At 38.1% G+C, this 21,156-nt stretch overlaps 1 protein-coding gene across 4 annotated transcripts in view; it reads right to left on the minus strand.

Annotated features, from left to right (window-relative positions):
* The window catches only part of SCAF8 (SR-related CTD associated factor 8), a 91,998-nt gene that overhangs the window by 44,454 nt on the left and 26,388 nt on the right, over window positions 1-21,156 (minus strand). For 2 of the 4 annotated variants that reach the window (XM_051801677.1, XM_051801676.1), the window contains exons 5-13: window positions 20,634-20,790; window positions 19,336-19,466; window positions 16,253-16,429; window positions 12,575-12,654; window positions 12,052-12,172; window positions 3,896-4,027; window positions 3,658-3,770; window positions 2,965-3,158; window positions 772-872 (exon numbers count right to left, since the gene is read on the minus strand). In XM_051801677.1, the coding sequence (XP_051657637.1) occupies window positions 772-872; window positions 2,965-3,158; window positions 3,658-3,770; window positions 3,896-4,027; window positions 12,052-12,172; window positions 12,575-12,654; window positions 16,253-16,429; window positions 19,336-19,466; window positions 20,634-20,790 (1,206 nt within the window). Of the gene's footprint in view, window positions 1-771; window positions 873-2,964; window positions 3,159-3,657; window positions 3,771-3,895; window positions 4,028-12,051; window positions 12,173-12,574; window positions 12,655-16,252; window positions 16,430-16,608; window positions 17,200-19,335; window positions 19,467-20,633; window positions 20,791-21,156 lie in introns of those variants that run through there. The other 2 variants (XM_051801678.1, XM_051801679.1) reach the window with 2 other exon arrangements.

A 21,156-nucleotide genomic window follows, 5' to 3' on the forward strand; every position in this document is an offset into this window, starting at 1 on the left:
TTTTGACTTGTGAAGCTTTTTAAAAGATTCTGTAATGCCACAAAAAGTATTCCTTCTTAATTACATATTTGAATATATTAACATGGCAGGAAAATAGTAAAAATATTATCTGAAATGAATGAAACTGCATTAGATGCATTTTAAAATTGTTGAAGCAAGAAGAAACCCCCAATTTTCTCTCATGTAGATACGTTATTTTAGGAGAAAAATACTTTCTCTTGAAGCTGAATTATAGGCAACACTGAAGTACTGCTCTAAACACCTAAATCCAAATTAAATAATGAGATTTGTATCTCCTGAACATAAGCATCTCTTTAACTGTCACATTTTAGAACAAACATTTGTTTACAGTAAAATTTCTTTTCTTCTAAATGTTTTTTTCAGAATAAAACTTAAGTAACTCTCTGTTGGAATGTAACCAAGAACAATGTGGATACACATCAGTTTATGTCTATTAGCCCAAGGAAAAATGATACCTGCTCCATGCCACATCACAAAAAGAGACAACTTTTGTGTTAAGACCTGGGTTTAAAAAATGTATAAATTGTCAGAGCTTAGGAAAAGCCTAATTTTTAGAGTGAAGTGTACCGTCTTTAGTGCTTCAAAATAGAGTAGATGGAAATCAAGAGGCAATATCATAGCTGCAGTTTTTAAACTGTGATAAAATCTCCTAAATATAAGCTTAAGTGGCTAAAAGGAATTCAGAAGTGTAAGCATGCCTAAGTTGCTAGTCTGTAATTCCTGAAAAAGAGAAACAACGCGCTTACTTACATTAATTGACTCTATTTGTCCAAATTCTTCAAACAAGTTGGTTAAATCTTGCTGTGTGGCCTTCTTGTCTACTTGACCTACCCAAAGAGTAGTACTGCAAACTGTCAAGAGACACATTCACATCAATCAAAATACCAGAATGTTAGCTTAAATGCTCTACAGCACGAATACAAAAGGCTTTATAATTACACAGAAACCACTGATCAAAAAAGCAAGAATAGTGAATCTGTTACTTACTATAAAGAGATTAAGTACATTAACAAAAATGTTTAAGGGTTAAACATCACCAAACATACTCACTACAAGTGTTCACTCTTCTTGTTTCATTTTCTTTTAAGGGAAATAGTTGTTTCAACAGAAATGAAAAACTAAAATTCTGTGGATTATCAGCTAAGGTACACTGCATTATAAATTACTTCTGGGAAAAAAAAACATTTCTATTCTATTTTCCATTAAAAAAACATGCCTCTAGGATTTGAAGTCAAATTAACGAAGTAAGACTAAGTTCTAACTGGCTTGAAGTGTATTACAGAAGGAACTTAATACTGCAAGATTATGCACTACATTTTCACCTGAATGAAATAAAAACTATACTACTAATTTACCTTGGGGAACACCCCAGAAAGAAAACTTAGCTAAGGCCCACTGAGCTGAAGACGTCCACAATATATCTGATTCTTGTCAATCCCATCACAAGCCCAGATCCCTGCAACTGCCTTCCAAATGCCTACCTGTCCTCACCGCCAAACAAACACTTACTGACATGTGAGCTAAAACCTCCTTCTCCCATATATACATGATTCCAATTCCTTTGTCTCCCAAATATTAACCGACTTATGTGAGCAAGCCTTCCTGTACCAATCCTGGTGAAATAAACTGGAAAGCAGAGTTGTGTATTCCTCTATCAACTATCATTTTCAACTGACATCAGTACTCTGCAGTACTGAGAATGACTAGTGATAAGATTTCTCTTGTTCCTCATGGGCTTGTAGATGGCCCTGTTGTATCTCATGGTGTTAAGCTCTATGAAACAATTCTTCAGATCTCAGCAAGTGATGATAGTGGCTGTCACTGAAAAAATTTCATTAAGTAGAATGCTTGTTGGGTGAATTACCTACTTATTTATTCATTTACCTCCCTCCAAAGTTTTCCACTCTTCACTTAGCCTTCTTAATATCTCCTTTACACTTCACAGGACATCAAATGCTGCTACTGTTCATCAGGTTACTTAACATCTATGTCTCTCATCTCCCTGCTTTGTGGACTACTGGGAAAAATATACACCATAAAACCGATTTGTCTTTTTTCACACGTCGGAGAAGGAAAAAAAAAGCATCTAAACTGTAGCACAGTCCCGAGTTTAAAGTCAGTTTGGAATGACGTAAAATATTACTGTGAAGAGAACAGAACACTCTTTCCTTTGCAAAAATGAGTTTTGAGTTGCTTATCTTGTCAGATAAACAATATAGGTTTAACACACAAGACAGACACAAAACTATATCAGAAACTGTGTATAATCTATCTAAACAAATTCTCAAAATATATTTTCTTTAAGTAGCTATGCAGATAAGCTATTTTTCTCCTTACTACCTTCCTTTTTTTTAGTATCTAAATTCTCTGTAGAAATGATAGCAGTGCACAGCAACACTCTGCAGAGGCTGAAATCCATTTGATTTTTTAATACTTTCTTAAGATACAATCATGATGGTCTGTTTTCTGATAGCAAATTCCACCTGCTTTGGCTCTACATTCCTTAGAAAGGACTTTATAAAGCATTGTAAAAATTTTAAAACATCAAAGTGTTCAAAGTGTGTACCACAAATTTTAATATCAGCATAACAATTTTCAGATGAAGTGCTGAACATCTTCAAATGCTCCATTAAAGACAGCATTAAAGAGAAAGCAGACTGTAAACTGGGGACAGCCCCTGCTGCACCCTGTTTAGAAATAAAATCATTAGTGCAACAGTGTGAGTAAAAGCATCAGTAGAACAGTATGATACTTGCTTTCCTCTGAGATGACATGATGTACCTGTTTAAGTTGCATGAAACATCAGAAATGAAACTTACAAATAAGAATATGGTTACTGTATTTTGTGACAATACTTAGGATAAATCTTGTTCTTTCAGTGAAAACAAAGCCTTTTTTCCCTTTAATTCTACGTTATTAAAACACTAAGCAGTTGCCACTTACCACTTAGTGTTTTTGACCGTATAGGAGGCAATCCCTTTTTCTGACGTTCTTTTTCCCTTTCCCTAGCCCTTCTTTCACTGGAGTATGACCGAGATGACTTTCTCTTCCTTTCCCTTGATCTTGAGCGTGAACGTTTTCTGTGTTTACGCTTACGAGAACCAGACCGTGATCTAGACCTTCGTTTTCTTGGTGACCTACAAGATACTTAATTTTAGTATGTTGAGTTAAAAAAAAATATTCTAACTTAGCTGTCTTTTAACTACTAACTTTAAGCACTATGCAGACATTTCCACTCACTCAATAATTTCCAGACACTCAAATTGCTTCAGGAGATAAACTGAATACCATTCAGGTGAAAAATAGAATATACACCCTTAAAGAAACCCAAACCAAATCAAACACATTCAAAATGTTCTATTTCACTGGCACAGGAAGCCTGTCCAGGTGGCTAGTGTTTGTTATTTCTGTTACCTGAACAAGTCTTAAAAAATTTCAGGTAAAGCACAGATACAGCAAATGACCTGTCATACAGAAAGTCTGCATCTAGCACACAAATGTTAAATGAACACTTCTTTTCATTGCCAAAAACTGCTCACGACCATTTTGGAAGATATGTAACTGAGACTGACAATCAGAAATTGGAACTTATTTTCAGAAAACATTTGTTTACTTAATTCAAGCTAATTATGAAACCTTGAACGAGATCTTGAACGAGTTCTTGATCTTGAACGAACAGTTGATTTCTTTTCTTCTTGTTCAAATATCTCTTCTTCAGCAATATCCTGAGCTTCATCTATATCCATGTCCTGAGGTCAGACATAAAAGATGTTCACTAACATATAATAAATACACTCACAACATATATGACTTGAAATCATGTTAATATGTGTCTTCCTTTCAACTTCTGTAATCAAATTTTAAATAGTTTTACCTGTTGTTGAATATCCATTGAATCATCTACATTTGTTTCCACTTCTAAAAACTGCTGTTGACTACTCCCTTGTGATGGTGATGCAGAGTGCTCTGAACCAAAATTTCCTTCTTGATTCTCCTCAGGGCTTGCCTACATAACAGATAATATATCATAAAACTCCTCATATTTAAAAGTACTTCCTGTGTCAAAATGTAATACTACATGGAAATATTACTACTGTAATACTATTGCTACTCTGAAAAACTGTTTATCAAGTTTGTCTTATTTTCCCACTTCCCATTAATATGAAAGCTGAGCTGGATGTCACTCCATTACTTTTACTGTATCCTCCTTAAATACAAACCCTTCAAATCACTAATATTCCTGATTATAAAAAAGATTAGTACCTATTTGCTGAATCAAAAAATGCAGTACAAAGTACATGATTAAATTTGTTGCTTAATTCAGCTGATTTCAAAGCAAATATTCACAGACCAAATGTGGCTGTATGTACAGTGACCTTGAAAGATACCCACCTGTCACCCATGTACATGCATTAATAAATTTTATTTTGATCCTAATATCATACAAATATTTGCAACACCAACTGAATTAGTTAAAAAAAATTCACTAGTCCAAACTTTCTTACAGCGCATGATTTAAGACAGGTACTTACTAAAAGATAAGGGAGGCTGTTACATCATTTATGTCAATATGTCAATTACAAGACACCTAACAAAACAAGCAGTTCTGAAAAACCACCAAAATTAAAAAAAATGTAGAATACTATATGCATTGTTGATTTGCTAGAGAAAAAACTATAATGGCCTGTACATTGCCTGAAAGTAGAGATTTGGAACAAATATCTCTAAGACATGAAATAAATTCAAGAACTAGAATAAATGAAATTAAAATACTCAGAAATGCTATCAGGATAATTTTGAAAAGTCATTTTAAATCTATAATCCAATATTGCAGGTAAATATTTCAGTGATCCACATTATAACTAAGCTTTTAATTAAACAAATGCTAGGTGTTCTATCTGTCAAGAGAATGACAGAAAGTTAGCAGAATGAGTTGTAAAAATTTTATTTAATCTTCATATTTTTTAAACTGCTTATAAGGAGTTAGTAAAAAAAAATTCCACCATAATTCAGTATGTTTTGTCTCATTTTCCTTATATTTAATTTTTCTTCAACAATCTGTTTCCTGTTATCAACTCCTACATTTGTTGTTGCTCCTTCTATCCTCTCCCTCTGCTCCTCATCAGATGCTTAATAATTTTGTTTTATGCTTTATCTTTCCTTCTCTTTCCCTTAATCTTTCTCAATGAAACTTGCACACAGATTAAAGAAAATATTCCTCATAACATGCTGCAGTCATTACAAAGTAGTTCCAGCAGAAGCTTCTATCTTTTAGCTGCTATTAAGATGAAAATAAAACTTTCTCTCCATACTGACTAGATAAAAAGCTGAGTGGATCTGAAGGGAAAAAAACTTCAAGACTTGCAATAGAAAATCAAATAGTAAGAGGTGAGTCAAGTAAATATTCTACCCATAAATGTATTGTAACTTAATTTCATAGATGCAATTAATTTCAAGTCTGATTTTGCTTATTTTACAGTAAGTTAGGTATTCAACATTTTTATTTTCAAATTAGACAGTTACTTTTAGATCTGTCACATCAAAAGCTCCTCAAACAGATGCACTCTCTAAAGTTTTATTACTTTACAACATTTTTCAGTGTTTAAAGACAAATTGCTAGGTATCTACCAACATGCAAAACTATTTAGCCTGTAGCTATGTTGTATATTCCCTCATTTACCACATTTAAATGAGAAATGAAAATAAACCAGTAATATAAAGCAGTAGATTAAGGTAAAAAATAAACTATTAAAGTCACAAATTCAAAATTCAAATTACATTCTTGACCGTAAGCTGGGTGACTGGCTCAGGCACTGGAACAGGTTGCCCAGGGAGGTGGTGAAATTGCCATCCCTGGAGAAAAGTTTGAGAGGCATCGGGATCTGTGCTGGGTGATGTGGTTTAGTGATCCAGGGGTTGCAGTGGTAGTGCTAGGTTGATGGTTGGACTTGAATGATCTTAAAGGTCTCTTCCAACCTTGATGCTTCTATGACTGCACCTCTGCACAGCTTAAACCAAAATCCCCAACAGGTGTTTGTGAAGTTTGTGGTCACTTGGCTTTTCTATTTTACTATGAAACCAGACCCAAATACTTCACAGAAAGCCCACTTTCAAGACAGAATACTTGTGGATTTTTTTTCTAATGGGATCAGGAGGGGAAAAGAACAGCTGAATACTGAGGACTAACCTCAGTAGAAATAAATCAAGTTATTTCAGTGTAGAATAGAGATGACACAATTCACACAGTTAAGAAGGAACCTTGGGTTGTCTCAAGAATCAGTTCTTAATGAATAATTTCTCAGGAAATATGTGACTCTGAAGAAGAGTCAGATTCTTTGACACAATGAGACAGTTATTAGTCAAGACATAAAACCTGGGGAGGAAAATCAAGTTATCCACAATCTTTATTCTGTCTTCCCTTTAAGAGACGAGAGCACAATCACTTCAGTGGTCACCTAATTCTTTCTGAAAGCAGAGGAAAACTTTTTTTTCCCCCATATAAAGAACTGAACAGCCAAAGCTCAATCACTCTGAGCTAAAGAGTACTCTTTCCTAAAAGAAGTAAAATGTACACCCTACACATTTCATTGTGGGTTTTTTTCTGCTTTTAGCACTGTCCTAGTTAGGACAGCTGAGATCAGTTCATCATGGTGGGTGTAACCCAAAACTGTATTCTATAGCCTTCCATGTCATTTCCCAGAAACTAGACTATTGTTGTCAATAGACTATTCGCACCCTCTGCCCATAGAGCCTGACTCCTCAGGCTATAAACTAGGTGTTAAGAGGCCTGTGAGATAGAAGGATGTTTCTGTCCTCACACCCTTTGTGAACTCCCCGCCCTGAGGGGAGTACCAAGCATTCCTGCCTGAACTGGAGGATATATAATCTTGGAGTTTTGGAACATTTTTTCAACCCACTCGTGGGATCCAGAGGACGGCTGCATCTCATCGCTCTCAACCAGACTTAGACCACCACTGGACTGCGATCACCAGTTCTGGCCAGACTGCAGCAGCTCTCCCACCAGCAGGTTCTTCCCCTCTCCCTTTACTTTGGACTCAAACAGGGCCCAAGGAACACCACTTTGTTCAGGCCCCAGGGTACTGGGTTATACATTTGGGTTTTTGTGGGTTGAGACCAATTGTTTGTTTGTATTATTGTACTTACTGTATTATTTTAATAAATTGTTATTCTGACTTATAATCTCTCCTTTGAGTTGGGTTCATTCCCCCTGCTGGTTAACTTTTAAACCAGCACATTTTGGCGCCCAACGTAGGGCAGAGAGAGAGAAGTCAGAATCACAATTTCATTTGAAGCATTTGTCTATTTGAATATAGAAACTCCCTGATCACCATGTTGTTTGATGCACTCACATGGATGTTGTATTTGAGCCTGTTCATATTTCCACAGATGGCGTATTATTTGCCTGTTTTGATGCTCTCTTTAAGACCAGGGAGAGGGATCCAAATTGTTTTATTAATATATTATGTTTATGTCATTCTAACATCAGAAGCAATGAGTTTCATTGTAAATGTGTATTCAGTCCTGTTTGCCTGTCCTGGTTTGGGTTGCTACCTCTGGGGCCTCATTAAAAATCGTACCCAGCTTTTTGGGGGAACAGGGGTGGATGGTTTCCAGCCTCCCACCTCCTTCTTCCCCTTCAGACCTGCTAAAACAGTTTTTGAAAATATTGAGTTCCCTTTTGATGTTAAGGACAGCATAATGTTATTGTTAGTGTTGCTCTGTCTGCTCTGTACTGTGTACACCATGTTTAGGGTCAGAAAAGTGCCTTTTAGGGAGGTTGGTTGGACACCTGCCCTGGGAGCAGATAATGCTGAATGGCACGGGAAGTGGGAGGCCATCAGCCAGTATTTGGAAAAGTTTTCTCCTCCAATGACCTGGAAATTCACCCCTGAACAACTGCAGGATCCTGTTAGCATGATAAGACTGGTGAAGGAAAAATGCTCTGGCAGCTCCAGAGATGGCCAGCTCACAGCAACCTGCTGGGCCCTGGCCACTGCCTACCGGGCACTGCTTGACATGATACAGCACTGTCAGGGCGAGGAGAGAAGGACCAAATCCGCAGACACCACGTCCACCCAAACCACAGCTGAGTCAGAGGGAGAAAGAAATGAACCAACCAGCACCGTGTCCACACAAACCATCGAGGAGCCAGAAGAACAAGCAAAACCAATAGCAGTCGCCCCTGTCCAGAAAAGGAAATCAAAGACTAAATCAGTTCGCATAGCAAATGATGACGAAGAGGCGGGACCTTCACATCCACCGGAGGAGACAGAGCCAGAAATAATCACTCGGTCCCTATCCCTGGGTGAGCTACGTGAGCTCCGGAGAGAGTTCACACGACAGGCGAACGAGTCCATTCTGACCTGGCTGCTCCGAATCTGGGATGCCGCAGCTAACGATACGATCCTAGATGGGAGTGAAGCCAGACAGCTGGGATCCCTGTCTCGAGATGTAGTCATTGATCAGGGGATTGGAAGGAGGCAGGAAACTCTCAGCCTCTGGCGGCGACTGTTGTCCAGTGTGAGGGAGAGATACCTTTGCAAGGAGGACCTCCACGTACAGCAAGGACAGTGGAACACGATGGAACAAGGTATCCGGTGCTTAAGGGAGTTAGCTGTACTGGAGATAATCTTTTCAGAGGATGAAAGATTCCCTAAGAGTCCAGATGGCGTACAGTGCACCTCCCAAATGTGGTTAAAGTTTGCACGACTCGGGCCAGAAATGTATTCCCGCTACTTAGCAACGCTGCAATGGAGGGAGGGAGAGGACAAGGTGGGAGCATTGGTTAGCAAACTCAGGATTTATGAAGACACTGTCACCGCCCCATTACGAGCCCACGTCTCATCTGTGGAAACCAAACTGGCTGAACACGTCCGAAACCTGGAAGAGAAAATTGAAGAGGGACACCAGAAGCTAAGAGAAGAGATTAAGGAAGGGATTTTCCATATCTCGCCAGGACGAACAAGAGTCTCTGCTATCAGGAGCCAGCGTCCCCCAGCTAAGGAGAGAAGGTACACTCCACGTGGCGATCTATGGTTTTACCTCCGTGAGCATGGAGAAGATATGAGGAAGTGGGATGGGAAACCCACCTCTTCCTTAGCAGCCCGGGTACGTGAACTGAAAAGAGGAACAAATACCATAAAGAACTCTTCAAGGGTAAACGTTGCTCCAGTCTCTCGTGGGCAAGACTCCAGACGGTACAGGAATGATGATACGTCTGATCCTCTTGAAGGGACCTCCAGGTCATACCCACAAGAAGAGCACAATGAGTACCATGACCAGGACTAGGGGTGCCCTGCCTCTAGCCAGGTAGAGGAGAGGGACAATCGAGTCTATTGGACTGTGTGGATTCGGTGGCCTGGCACATCAGAGCCACAAAGATATAAGGCTTTAGTGGACACTGGCGCACAATGTACATTAATGCCATCAAGATACGTAGGGGCAGAATCCATCTCTATTTCTGGGGTGACAGGGGGATCCCAACAGCTGACTGTACTGGAAGCTGAAGTGAGCCTGACTGGGAAGGAATGGCACAGACACCCCATCGTGACTGGTCCAGAGGCCCCGTGTATCCTTGGCATAGATTACCTGAGGAGTGGGTATTTCAAAGACCCAAAAGGACTTCGTTGGGCTTTTGGCATAGCTGCTGTGGAGACGGAGGAAATTAGACAGTTGAACACCTTGCCTGGTCTCTCAGAGGACCCCTCTGCTGTGGGACTGCTGAAGGTTGAAGAACAATTGGTACCGATAGCCACAGCAACAGTGCACCGTCGGCAATACCGCACCGACCGAGACTCTGTGACCCCTATACATAAGATGATCCGCGAACTGGAGACCCAGGGGGTGGTCAGCAAGACTCGCTCACCCTTTAATAGCCCTATATGGCCAGTGCGTAAGTCCAGCGGAGAGTGGAGGCTGACGGTGGATTACCGTGGACTCAATGAAGTCACACCACCCCTGAGTGCTGCTGTGCCGGACATGTTGGAGCTCCAGTACGAGCTGGAGTCCAAGGAAGCCAAGTGGTATGCCACCATTGACATAGCCAATGCTTTTTTCTCCATTCCTTTGGCAGCGGAGTGCAGGCCACAATTTGCTTTCACTTGGAGAGGTGTACAGTACACCTGGAATCGACTGCCTCAGGGGTGGAAACACAGTCCCAGCATTTGCCATGGACTGATCCAGACTGCACTGGAAAAGGGTGAGGCTCCAGAGCACCTACAGTACATTGATGACATCATTGTATGGGGGAACACAGCGGGTGAAGCCTCTATGGTATGGTGGACGGTGGTCAAAGTACAGGTATGGGGAAGCCTGGCAAGTTGACTACATCACACTCCCCAAAACCCGCCAAGGCAAGCACTACGTACTGACCATGGTAGAAGGAAGCACTGGATGGTTGGAGACATACCCCGTGCCTCATGCCACTGCCCGGAATACCATCCTGGGCCTTGAAAAACAAGTCCTGTGGCGACACGGCACCCCGGAGAGAATTGAGTCTGATAATGGGACCCATTTCAAGAATGGCCTTGTAGACACCTGGGCCAAAGAGCACGGCATTGAGTGGGTGTATCATATCCCCTACCATGCACCAGCTGCTGGAAAAGTTGAGCGGTGCAACGGACTGCTGAAAACCACTCTGAAGGCACTGTGTGGGGAGACTCTCAAACACTGGGAGCTGCATTTAGCAAAGGCCACCTGGTTGGTCAACACCCGAGGTTCCATCAATCGAGCTGGCCCTGCCCAATCAGAACTTTTGCATACTGTAGATGGAGATAAAGTCCCCGTGGTACATATGAGAGGAATGTTAGGGAAGACTGTTTGGATTAGTCCCACCTCAAGCAAAGGCAAACCCATCCGAGGGATTGTTTTTGCTCAGGGACCTGGTTCCACGTGGTGGGTAATGCAAAAAGATGGGGAGACACGTTGTGTACCACAAGGGGACCTAATTTTGAGTGAGAATGGTCTGTAATGTTTCATTGTATATAGATAGATAGATAGATAGATAGATAGATGTATATAGTTTTAAAGGGATATAGTTTTTAAAGAGGGTTAATTTGGGCATGACATGGATGGCATAGAATAAGGGGTGGATAATGTCCTAGTTAGGACAGCTGAGATCAGTTCATCATGGTGGGTGTAACCCAAAACTGTATTCTATAGCCTTCCATGTCATTTCCCAGAAACTAGACTATTGTTGTCAATAGACTATTCGCACCCTCTGCCCATAGAGCATGGTGGGTGTAACCCAAAACTGTATTCTATAGCCTTCCATGTCATTTCCCAGAAACTAGACTATTGTTGTCAATAGACTATTCGCACCCTCTACCCATAGAGCCTGACTCCTCAGGCTATAAACTAGGTGTTAAGAGGCCTGTGAGATAGAAGGATGTTTCTGTCCTCACACCCTTTGTGAACTCCCCGCCCTGAGGGGAGTACCAAGCATTCCTGCCTGAACTGGAGGATATATAATCTTGGAGTTTTGGAACATTTTTTCAACCCACTCGTGGGATCCAGAGGACGGCTGCATCTCATCGCTCTCAACCAGACTTAGACCACCACTGGACTGCGATCACCAGTTCTGGCCAGACTGCAGCAGCTCTCCCACCAGCAGGTTCTTCCCCTCTCCCTTTACTTTGGACTCAAACAGGGCCCAAGGAACACCACTTTGTTCAGGCCCCAGGGTACTGGGTTATACATTTGGGTTTTTGTGGGTTGAGACCAATTGTTTGTTTGTATTATTGTACTTACTGTATTATTTTAATAAATTGTTATTCTGACTTATAATCTCTCCTTTGAGTTGGGTTCATTCCCCCTGCTGGTTAACTTTTAAACCAGCACAAGCACTCTTTTCCACTTATTCCACAAGACTCTCTTAGATGGTCATCTAGAGACAAAGGCTTTCATTATAAGCGAAGTGTCAGTAACAAGACAATTTTTTTGTCCTGGAGTATGATTTTTTTATCAGTGGAGAACATAATTATTACAACAGCCACAAGATGGCGTTCTTACCTTTTGAGGCTGCTGCTGCTGCTCCAAAAGCTGTTGTCTAAGATGTTCTAAATTTTGTTGCTGTAGCTGTTCAGCTAGTTGGTGAAAAAGTGAGTTGTTCACAGATTCTGGTACTAAAGGCCTAAAATGAAATAATTTAAATAAATTTTTAAAAACCCAACACTACAGTTTTTCTCTTGGTTTAAAGAGTTAATAAATAGATCTTCACAACTGAGTTTCAAGTTTAAAATGTAAAATAATGAGGACAATGTAACTAATTCCACCTTCTATTATCATCATTATCACATTAACTCTATAACTAACAAAGCAAAGAATGTGCTAGCTTTAAGACAAAGTCATGAAAAGTTCTGTCACAGAGACTTACAATAAAATGTATATGTTTAATTTAGTAAACTGTCTTTCCCCTTTCTACTGTTTCAGTGTACTTATGCTCTGAATAAACATTTTCCTTATTTAACCCTGATGTTCAACTAGCGTCAGGTAAATTTTAGCATTTTCCATAAGAAACATAGCTTGGTCTTACAGTTGGGAAGTGGGAGTTTCCTTTTTAGGCTCTTCATTCTGTTCAGATTCTTCCCCAAAGTCAAACCTGTCCATCAGCTTCTAGGAGAAAGCAAAATAAACATTACTGAATATTTCTTATATGTCCCTTTATGCATGTTTACTTTTCAAAAGAAAAATTCTCTTACTTTTCAACTTAAGAGGAAAAAAAAAAAGTTTGGCAAATAACCTGAATAGAAAATTAAATGTCATATTGCTCTTGCTACCAAACTCTTGAACGCATGAAATATAAAATTTTGTCCCTGGCTTTATTGAGCTCTGCTTCTACAAATACAACCACATGTTCTTTCCATAGTAACTAACAGCTACTTTGGAGTAAAGCTAAATAAAGATTAATTTCATGTAACGGTACCTTTAATTAGAAGAAATTACTACAAAGAGGCCACCTATTCGATCCTTTGGCAATCAGTAAACTGCTCTGCTCATATCAACAGAAGACCTACACAGTTTGATTACTTCACAAAGAATTACTGTATTTTCACACACGTCATTTAGACAACCTGAATTCCTTCAAATACACTGCTCTTTGAAAATAACTTTTCACACAGTCTGCAAAAAAATCAAAGCAAACAGTTACCATGTAAGAGTTGAAAAAGCCTTCTGAGGAATATAAAGAAAGGTATCTGACAGAGAAAAATGCGGATAAACTTCCTGTTTTATCCACAAAGATGTCTACATTGGAGTTCTGCTGAATTAAAAAAGTTTGTCAATTAATTTTAAAAAGCCTAGAAGCATTTTAGTAAGGTTTACCTTCTTGAAGACAAAACTAAGGAACATGCATGAAGAAATACCACAAATATTATCTGTCAGTAAGATTGCCTTTTTTTCAGCAATTATTAATTGATATAGCTGTGCTATTAAAGCCATGTCCCTGGAAGTCTTCTGAAAAGCAGAGCTAATACAATACTACAAACCCACCATGACTTCTTCTCAAACCTTAATTTTAGAAGAAAAAAACAACAGGATGAGAACATAGGACAGTTACTTTGAAATACCAAGGCAAAAAACGGCTTCAGCAACAAGTCATGATGATCCTATAGACCATTTTCTTTCTCAAGATGCTCTACTCACTCTCAAGTAATGGAGTCCAGCAAGAAGAGCAGAGCATAAGCTAACTTGAAGACTGATCAATCAAGAGTTTTTAAAACTACTTTTCCCAATGTAATAATCTAGTGTTTATGAAAGCAGGACTGAATATGCCTCTGAGAAAACACAGCAGAAACACAGACCATCAAGCTTATGTGAGATGGGATGCTAAAATCCAGAACAACTTTCACCATATATATCTAATCCATTTAAAACAAAGTGACTGCCTTGTTGGTATAGTTGGAATATTTTCCAGTGAAGCACCTACAAAATGCTGCTGCTCTAAAAAAAAAACGTGTTTTAGAAAAACAATCAGTCTTGAACTTAAAATATTATTAATCATCATGTATCTTCCATCATGACAAAGTAAAAAGGAAAAAACCAGAATATGTACTATTTATACATCTGAGAAAAGAAATAAATGGAAAGTAGTCAATAGTTCATGATATGCAAAAGAAGCATTTAGATTAACTGAGGCCAGAGAAGACCAAAGAACTTCCAGCCAAGACATGTAAACGTGCACCATGACTTTTGCTTGCGTTTGTTTTAAGTAACATATTGAAAGGAAAAATCTGAACTGAAAAACCTTAATTTTTACATGGTTGTAAACAAATACTCTCTAAAATAAAGTAATGGTAATTAAACCAAATTAAATATTGGATCCAAGTTTAATGTACCACACACACGTGGTACAAAACTTAATGAATGTTACTTTAATTAGCTAAGAGGAAAGTATATTCAGAAAAACCTATAAAAATTATTAAAGACATGGAAAAAGGTTCTTGTTCAAAAAGAAACAAAATTCTTCTTAAGAATCAGGATATTCTCTTTGGAAATTAAAATAAAAGGGACAGCACAAATGCAGAGGAAATGTTGATCAAAAATCTTTCTTTCCCATAAAGCAAGGATATGGTTATGCAGCAAGTTCAGAAAACAGGCACTTCTGATGTTGCCAAAAGAATTTTTCACACAACACATAATAATGTGCACAACTTATTACCACAAGATGCTATAGACTAAAGAGCTTGAAAACAAAGGATTGAAAGGACTGCCAAATGTATTAAAAAAAGGGATTTTTTTTAAAAAGATGGATACTCACGCAGTCATCAGAAGTATCCTCCTGCGCTATTTATACTTGCTATCCAATTCACCAACGTTATATCACGGAATGAAAACTATGCTTCACAATTTCCTCTGGATTTAAATATTTACTCTTTATTTCTCATAAAAGCTGCTTTTTTATGGCTGTATATAAACATCTCATCAGAATGTGAATTCTTTCAATTTGCTTCAGCTAAGCTGTCCAATATTCAAGACAGCCACACGTACAAGTATACCTATTCATGTAAATGCTGGAATTGAAGTCTGAGGAATAATACCACATTCTTAATTACTTTTTATATGGCAGTCCCTATTAACTGATGCATTAAATTCCCTGGGATTATACTCTACTTGATGGTTACAGTTGTTATATAGGATGAGTACAGGTCATTTTCTTCCTGACTTATTTTTACAGCTGCATTACTTTCATTAGCAATGACAACTCTTAAACATAAGATAAATTGTCCTAAATCTTTAAACTGATTACTTGTCAGTCTGAGCAGCTAATTTCCTGAAAAGGAGACTATCTGAGTTAAGAAAAAAAAAGGTTTTTTGCTTTTCCAACTTCCTTATTCTTATTATTTATTCACTCCAGGACAATCCTACCAAGATTATCTGTAGGTTTATCTTGCAAACTGTTTCTTCAAAGACAATAGAACCAGGTTTATTTATTTATTAATCTTTGAGTAGAATTTCTTCTTTTTTTATTTTGCTGGTATCATACTACTATGACTGTAATTGCCTGCATGGTTAATTGCTACCTGGCATTCAATTATATTAGTTTTCTTAAATTCCAGCATTCTGGTTCTGCGGTTTGCTTGTAGTTTGTTTTGGGGTTTTGTTGTTTTTTGCAACACAAAGTTTCTTTACCTACAGGCTTGCTTTGTTTGGGTTTGTTTCATGTTCTGACATCCTTTAAAAAGTGTTGCAAGACTAGTCTTAACTATAGTCATGGACTTATTTATTCACTTACATCACTTTGTGGCTAAGATAGAAGTTTTCTTGGCATTTAATTTACAATGTTAGAAAATTACAAATCCAATCACTTTACTCTTCTGAGAAAACAGTGTATATTAATTTCTGCATATTACCCTTTTATTACCTTGTAAGAAACAATTCTCACTGCTGTGTGACAAAGGCTGAGGAAAAGTATGTAACAACAGTTTAATTTTGCTCAATCAAATCCATTACCATATTCGATGACTCTTATGGGTCCCTTTCAACTCCAGATATTCTGTGAAGTGCATTTAGCCCTAAACTCATATAAAAATATTTTAATTTACACTACTCTGTCTAGACATGTTTTGTATTTTTAAAATAGTTTTATAACTTTATAATATATTAATGTATTTTTAAAATCCCTGAAGTCAAACAATAAAATCCAAAAGAACTTTTCACTTACGTATACTTTATTAATAAATACTTCTTGAAATTTCTACTATTCTACTTCTACCTTATTAAAAGAGACACTCTGATCCAGTGGATTAAGTGTGTTAGCAGCAGCAGCTGCAGCTGTAAGTTGTGCTGTGAGGGCCTGTAACTGGACGACAAGACCAGCATCCAGGGCTTGAAGTAGCGATGGCTGAGGTTTCTGCTGCTGTATCTGCAGTGTCTGTATCAACTGCTGAAGCTAAAAGAGAAAAGATAACAAACACACTGAACAAAATTTTTTTTTTAAGCAGAGAAAGAAACAATAGACTTTTCCCCTTCCAATTAGTAAAACAAACCTCAGGAATGCAGTAGCATCTAACCTATGGCCATTATTTAGTCTAATTTGTTTTCTTTTACAGCAAATTTTTTCCCACTTACTGGCTAATTTGTTTTCTGGGGTTGATAAGACATGCAGATGCGTCTTCCTCCTAACTTGCTCTGACAGGTTGCATGATGACCAGTCACCACTCAGGATTTCCTGCTTTCTAGGGTTCCCCCTCTTCTGTTTCTCCAGTTTGATTCCTTCTGACCTGAAAAATATCTGTTAGCCTACTCCAGCTTCCTAAGGGCCCACCTATATTAGGAAACTCTGTACGTTGTAACGACATTTATATAGAAAAAATAACTGCACTGTGGCAAGCTCCACTTTAAGCTGATGTAACCTGCCTACAGGAAGAACTTGCACTGGTATCTCTGGATTAGTCACAAGTGAAATCTCATGCTGAAACTCAGATCTGGGCTCATAGGATGCAATTTCCTTGCTATGTTAACAAAACGTAAAAACCAAATGTACGATCCAATTACCTGTATCTTCATTTTCTTACTACAAATTCCTATCTGTAGCTAATCTTTTGGAGAAGTTATCCCAATGAGGAAATAAAGGCTTTTTCATGTGCAGATCAATTTCTCTGTTGAATAGGGATGCTTCCATAAAAATGTACACATTTACCTTAAGAAAAAAATACAAACTCTATGGAAAAAAGCTCTCCTAAAGCACTGTGGAACTACAGGAAGCAGTCCTTTGATGTTCCGTGCGGTAAATCCCTGAAGCCTTATCTTAAGTTATTTGTGGAAAAAAGGTTGAACAAATCCAGCTAGTTCAAACTATGCTGACGTTAGTCCCTAATAACCCTTACATTCATATTGCAACTCCTTATAGGGTTCTCCACTGAACTCTTGCAGGGTTCAATCCCTCCCTTCTTACTAGGCCTCACTTGAAACTGCATAAACTGATTAGGTTGAACTTCTTTTCCATAATGCATCAAAAATATGTGACCCTCTTTCAAGGTTGTTTTAGAGTTACCTTCTGATAATGTGAAGCAATTCTTCCTATTCTTTTAAAAACAGTTATAGAGATCCCTTATACAGCAGAGCCTCTGAAAATGCTTCAATTGTTGTTCTACCTCAGCAAGAGTTTTCATTGATTACTGCAATAGGTAAAGCTGAAGAGTTCCCCCTCCCATCTTGGCTGATCCACATGAGATGAGCAAATACAGCTGGTTCACCTTGTACATTGCTCCAAGTACGAAGGAATCAAACTGAAGAAGGAGAAATGGAAGCCCTAGAGTGGAAAAGTCCTGGGTGGTCACCATTCTTGCTGTTTTCACATTCTCGTTGGTCACATCTTTCTTAGTCTGCCCTCTCCTATGCCTAGACGCTCAATTTACCTGCATGCATCCTCACCCATAAAACACAATAGTAAGATTAAATCAAAGTCTTTGAAGCTGGGGAGCAGGGGGAGGCTGTGGCAGACAGAGTGTCTTAGAGAACAGGAAGAAAAGAGATGGGCAGGATGGAAGCAAATGTCATAGTTCCTCTACTAATCCTAGACATCTTCATGTACATATTTATTGTGTACCCAGTCTGTCTCCACATTTCTGCTTAAGACTACTTTAAGATAAATATCCAAATGTTATTTCTTTGTGATCTGCTGTCTTTAAAACCCTAATTCCCTTCTCATCTTCATTTTTTTATCTTGCTTCACAGTCTTCTCTTTTTTATGAATATTCTCTAGGGTATAATCTTTAAAATTACCTTACTGACTTTCCATGTATTTCCCATTCTCATTTCACATCCCTTCCTTGTTTATGAGCTATTCCACTATATTTCCTCCACATTTCACAGATTATCCCAAAAACTCATTTTGCTCTGCTTTTCAATGACTCATCAATTTCTTTCAGTGCAATCGGGTGAAAATACTCCCTCAACTTGACTTATGAACAATTACAGACAACTCTGCTTAGCTGAATACTATAAAATATGTCCACTAAGTTGTTATTGTCAACACCAGTTCACTGGTGACTGCTTCTCCTTCGTATGCATGGGATTTTTTTTTGGTAACCCAGCAGGTAAAACAACCCATTCCTCAGTCCCCATAAAAATCATAATGGCCAAGTTATGCGAGTACCATAGCTCTAGCATAGACTGAAAAATTATGGTCTACATTTTTACAGAAAGTCACTTGTGTGTGCGTGTGTGCGTGCTAAACTTATATAACTGTGGGTTAAGAGGACAAGCAGTCCTTGTGATGCTGGACATAAAGACAATTTTTTGGAGTTGAGCATTTAAAAACTGAGAAACACAGTCAATTCCAAGACCTTATCTTTGAATGCTGCAAAAAACCCCTTTTTTGCAGTTAAAAAAATGTTTAGCTGATAGAAAGATAAAAAATGAATCAACAAAGCATACATTTCCTGAATGAATTAATTTCCATTATATAATTTTGTACAACGTTTAGCTCTTCTTGGAGCATTCAGCAGTTAATATCCTTTAACTTACATTCCATTTTATACCTATATCCATGAAATCTTAATGCTGCTCTTGATTTAGCCATCTGCAATACTATATAGACAAGTATGTATTACAGACCATCTCAGCAAAAGTCATCTTCTGCGATACTTTTAAGGAACAAACAGGGTTGGTTACCAAAGGTAACAAAAAGTTTTAGTTGACCAGGAACTTTTTTGTGATGAACAACCTCACAGTATAGTTCATATGAATACTGGACACAAAACTAAGAGATACTCCTGAAAGCATTTCTTAAGTGTACTTTAAAGACACAAGGTATCACAGAGTCTATAGTGTAACAGTCTACAAAACAGTTACCTGTTGGCCTTGAGGACTCTGTAAAATTTGTGCAACTGCGGCAAGGGTATCTGTGTTAGCAATCTGAGATACCCAAGGATCAGGTAAACTCTGTGCCACGTTGGCTGGAGTAACTGGAGTCACAGGTGTTCCTAAAAAAAAAAGAAAATCCAGTATGTCAAAATATTTTGACATACAGACTTAAAAATAGTGTTAGAGAAGAAAAACATCAATTGAAACTATTTTTCTCACATACATATAGAGCTCACGAAAATAACACAACTCACATCAACATTCCTCGAGTAGCAGAATTAGTCTGTGTCAGTGTAGTTCACATCTCTTTCCACTACTGACCTATTGGGACTACTAACAAAAACACCGATGAAGGCCAAGTAAAAATGTTTCACACACTGTTCCAGAATGTTTAGTGGAAATTTTATATACCAAAAGGTAATTATTAGCAACCTTGTCTGCTAGTCCAAATCTTACTGGATTCACACTTTAACCACAGGGGGAGCCTTAAGGATTCTACTAAGAATTTCAACCTGCAACAGCTGGATAGATTCATGAGGATTGCTCATTTTATTCTTTTTTCTCAAGAGAAACACTGAGACAAAATCAGTAATCTGATAATTAGTTTCATGCCATAATGCAGAAGAATCCTCCATCCCTGCAAATACTTTTGCGCTTCTAGCTCAAAAGTAGAGATATGCTGATGAATGCTAAATATGACTAGATTACTGTTTTAAAAGTCAATTTGCATCAGAATTTAAGGAAACATTAAAGTAGTCCTACGATTTCAACAATTTAACATAGTCAAACTAATCAAAATAAAAAATACTGAGCTAGAAGATGCAGCAAGGCAATCCAATAGTTGAAACTTTCACATATTTACTTTTCCCATGAAAACTAAGTTGGATTTGTCCACCTCACTGCTTTTCAGCATGGGATCAGCAAAAGGTGGGTTACAAAGCAGGTCAAGAGCAGGTGCCAAAACTCAATTCCTATATGGACAATTTCCTGTACATCCCAACCTTGAATGAAAAAAATCTCCACAAAGTGAAAAAGTTGAAAATCCATTTCCCTGTCATCTACATACATAAGTAAGAAAGGTGCTTGGAGCACAAAATGATCCAAGTCTGCATTTATAATAATGTTTCCCCATTTCCCTGATGGTGGCTTTAGCAGACTTCTTTCTAGCATTCATTTGATTTATCTAAAGGAAATCAGTGAGATAATTCAGCACATTAACAGTCAACATACCAAAGCTGACAGAAGTGTTTGGATTCAAAGTATGACATCAATCTGTTTTTGTTTACCTGGTGTATTGTTGCTCATAGCAGCTGTAGTGCTGGGCAAGACAGGGGTCACAACGGGAGGAGGAATTCCTGCTGCCATATCCAAGAGAGGCTGAATAATTTCACTCTTGAACACATTATTCTTCTGCCATAAATTTAGCACTCTAACAATTTTACTCTAAAATGAAGAAAAGATAACAACAGACCTGAATCATGTTTATCTTTTGTCTTGTTATAGATTCTGGAATTCTTAACTGGCAATGTCAGCCTGTCTAGATCGAAGCACCTTTAGGTTTGCAAACAGTAAGAACTGTAAGAACACTTAGACTGGGTCACACCAAAGATGTCTCAACTACGAACCGGAGGCTGACCCTAGGCAACTGTGAAGACCCAGTACACACATAGTGACAACATTCTCTCAACCGAAAATGAAATCTCTCAAATGAAAACAATGGTATCTGGCTCTTTTGTACCTTTATTCTTGTTAGTCGATATGGAAGGAAAATGATTTTAAGAAAGCATTTTAAAGCATTACAAATAATTA

This window comes from Manacus candei, unplaced genomic scaffold, assembly GCF_025592945.1.
Source record: "Manacus candei isolate 608988 ecotype Guabito, Panama unplaced genomic scaffold, ASM2559294v1 h1tg000052l, whole genome shotgun sequence".
Classification (NCBI taxonomy): Eukaryota; Metazoa; Chordata; class Aves; order Passeriformes; family Pipridae; genus Manacus; species Manacus candei.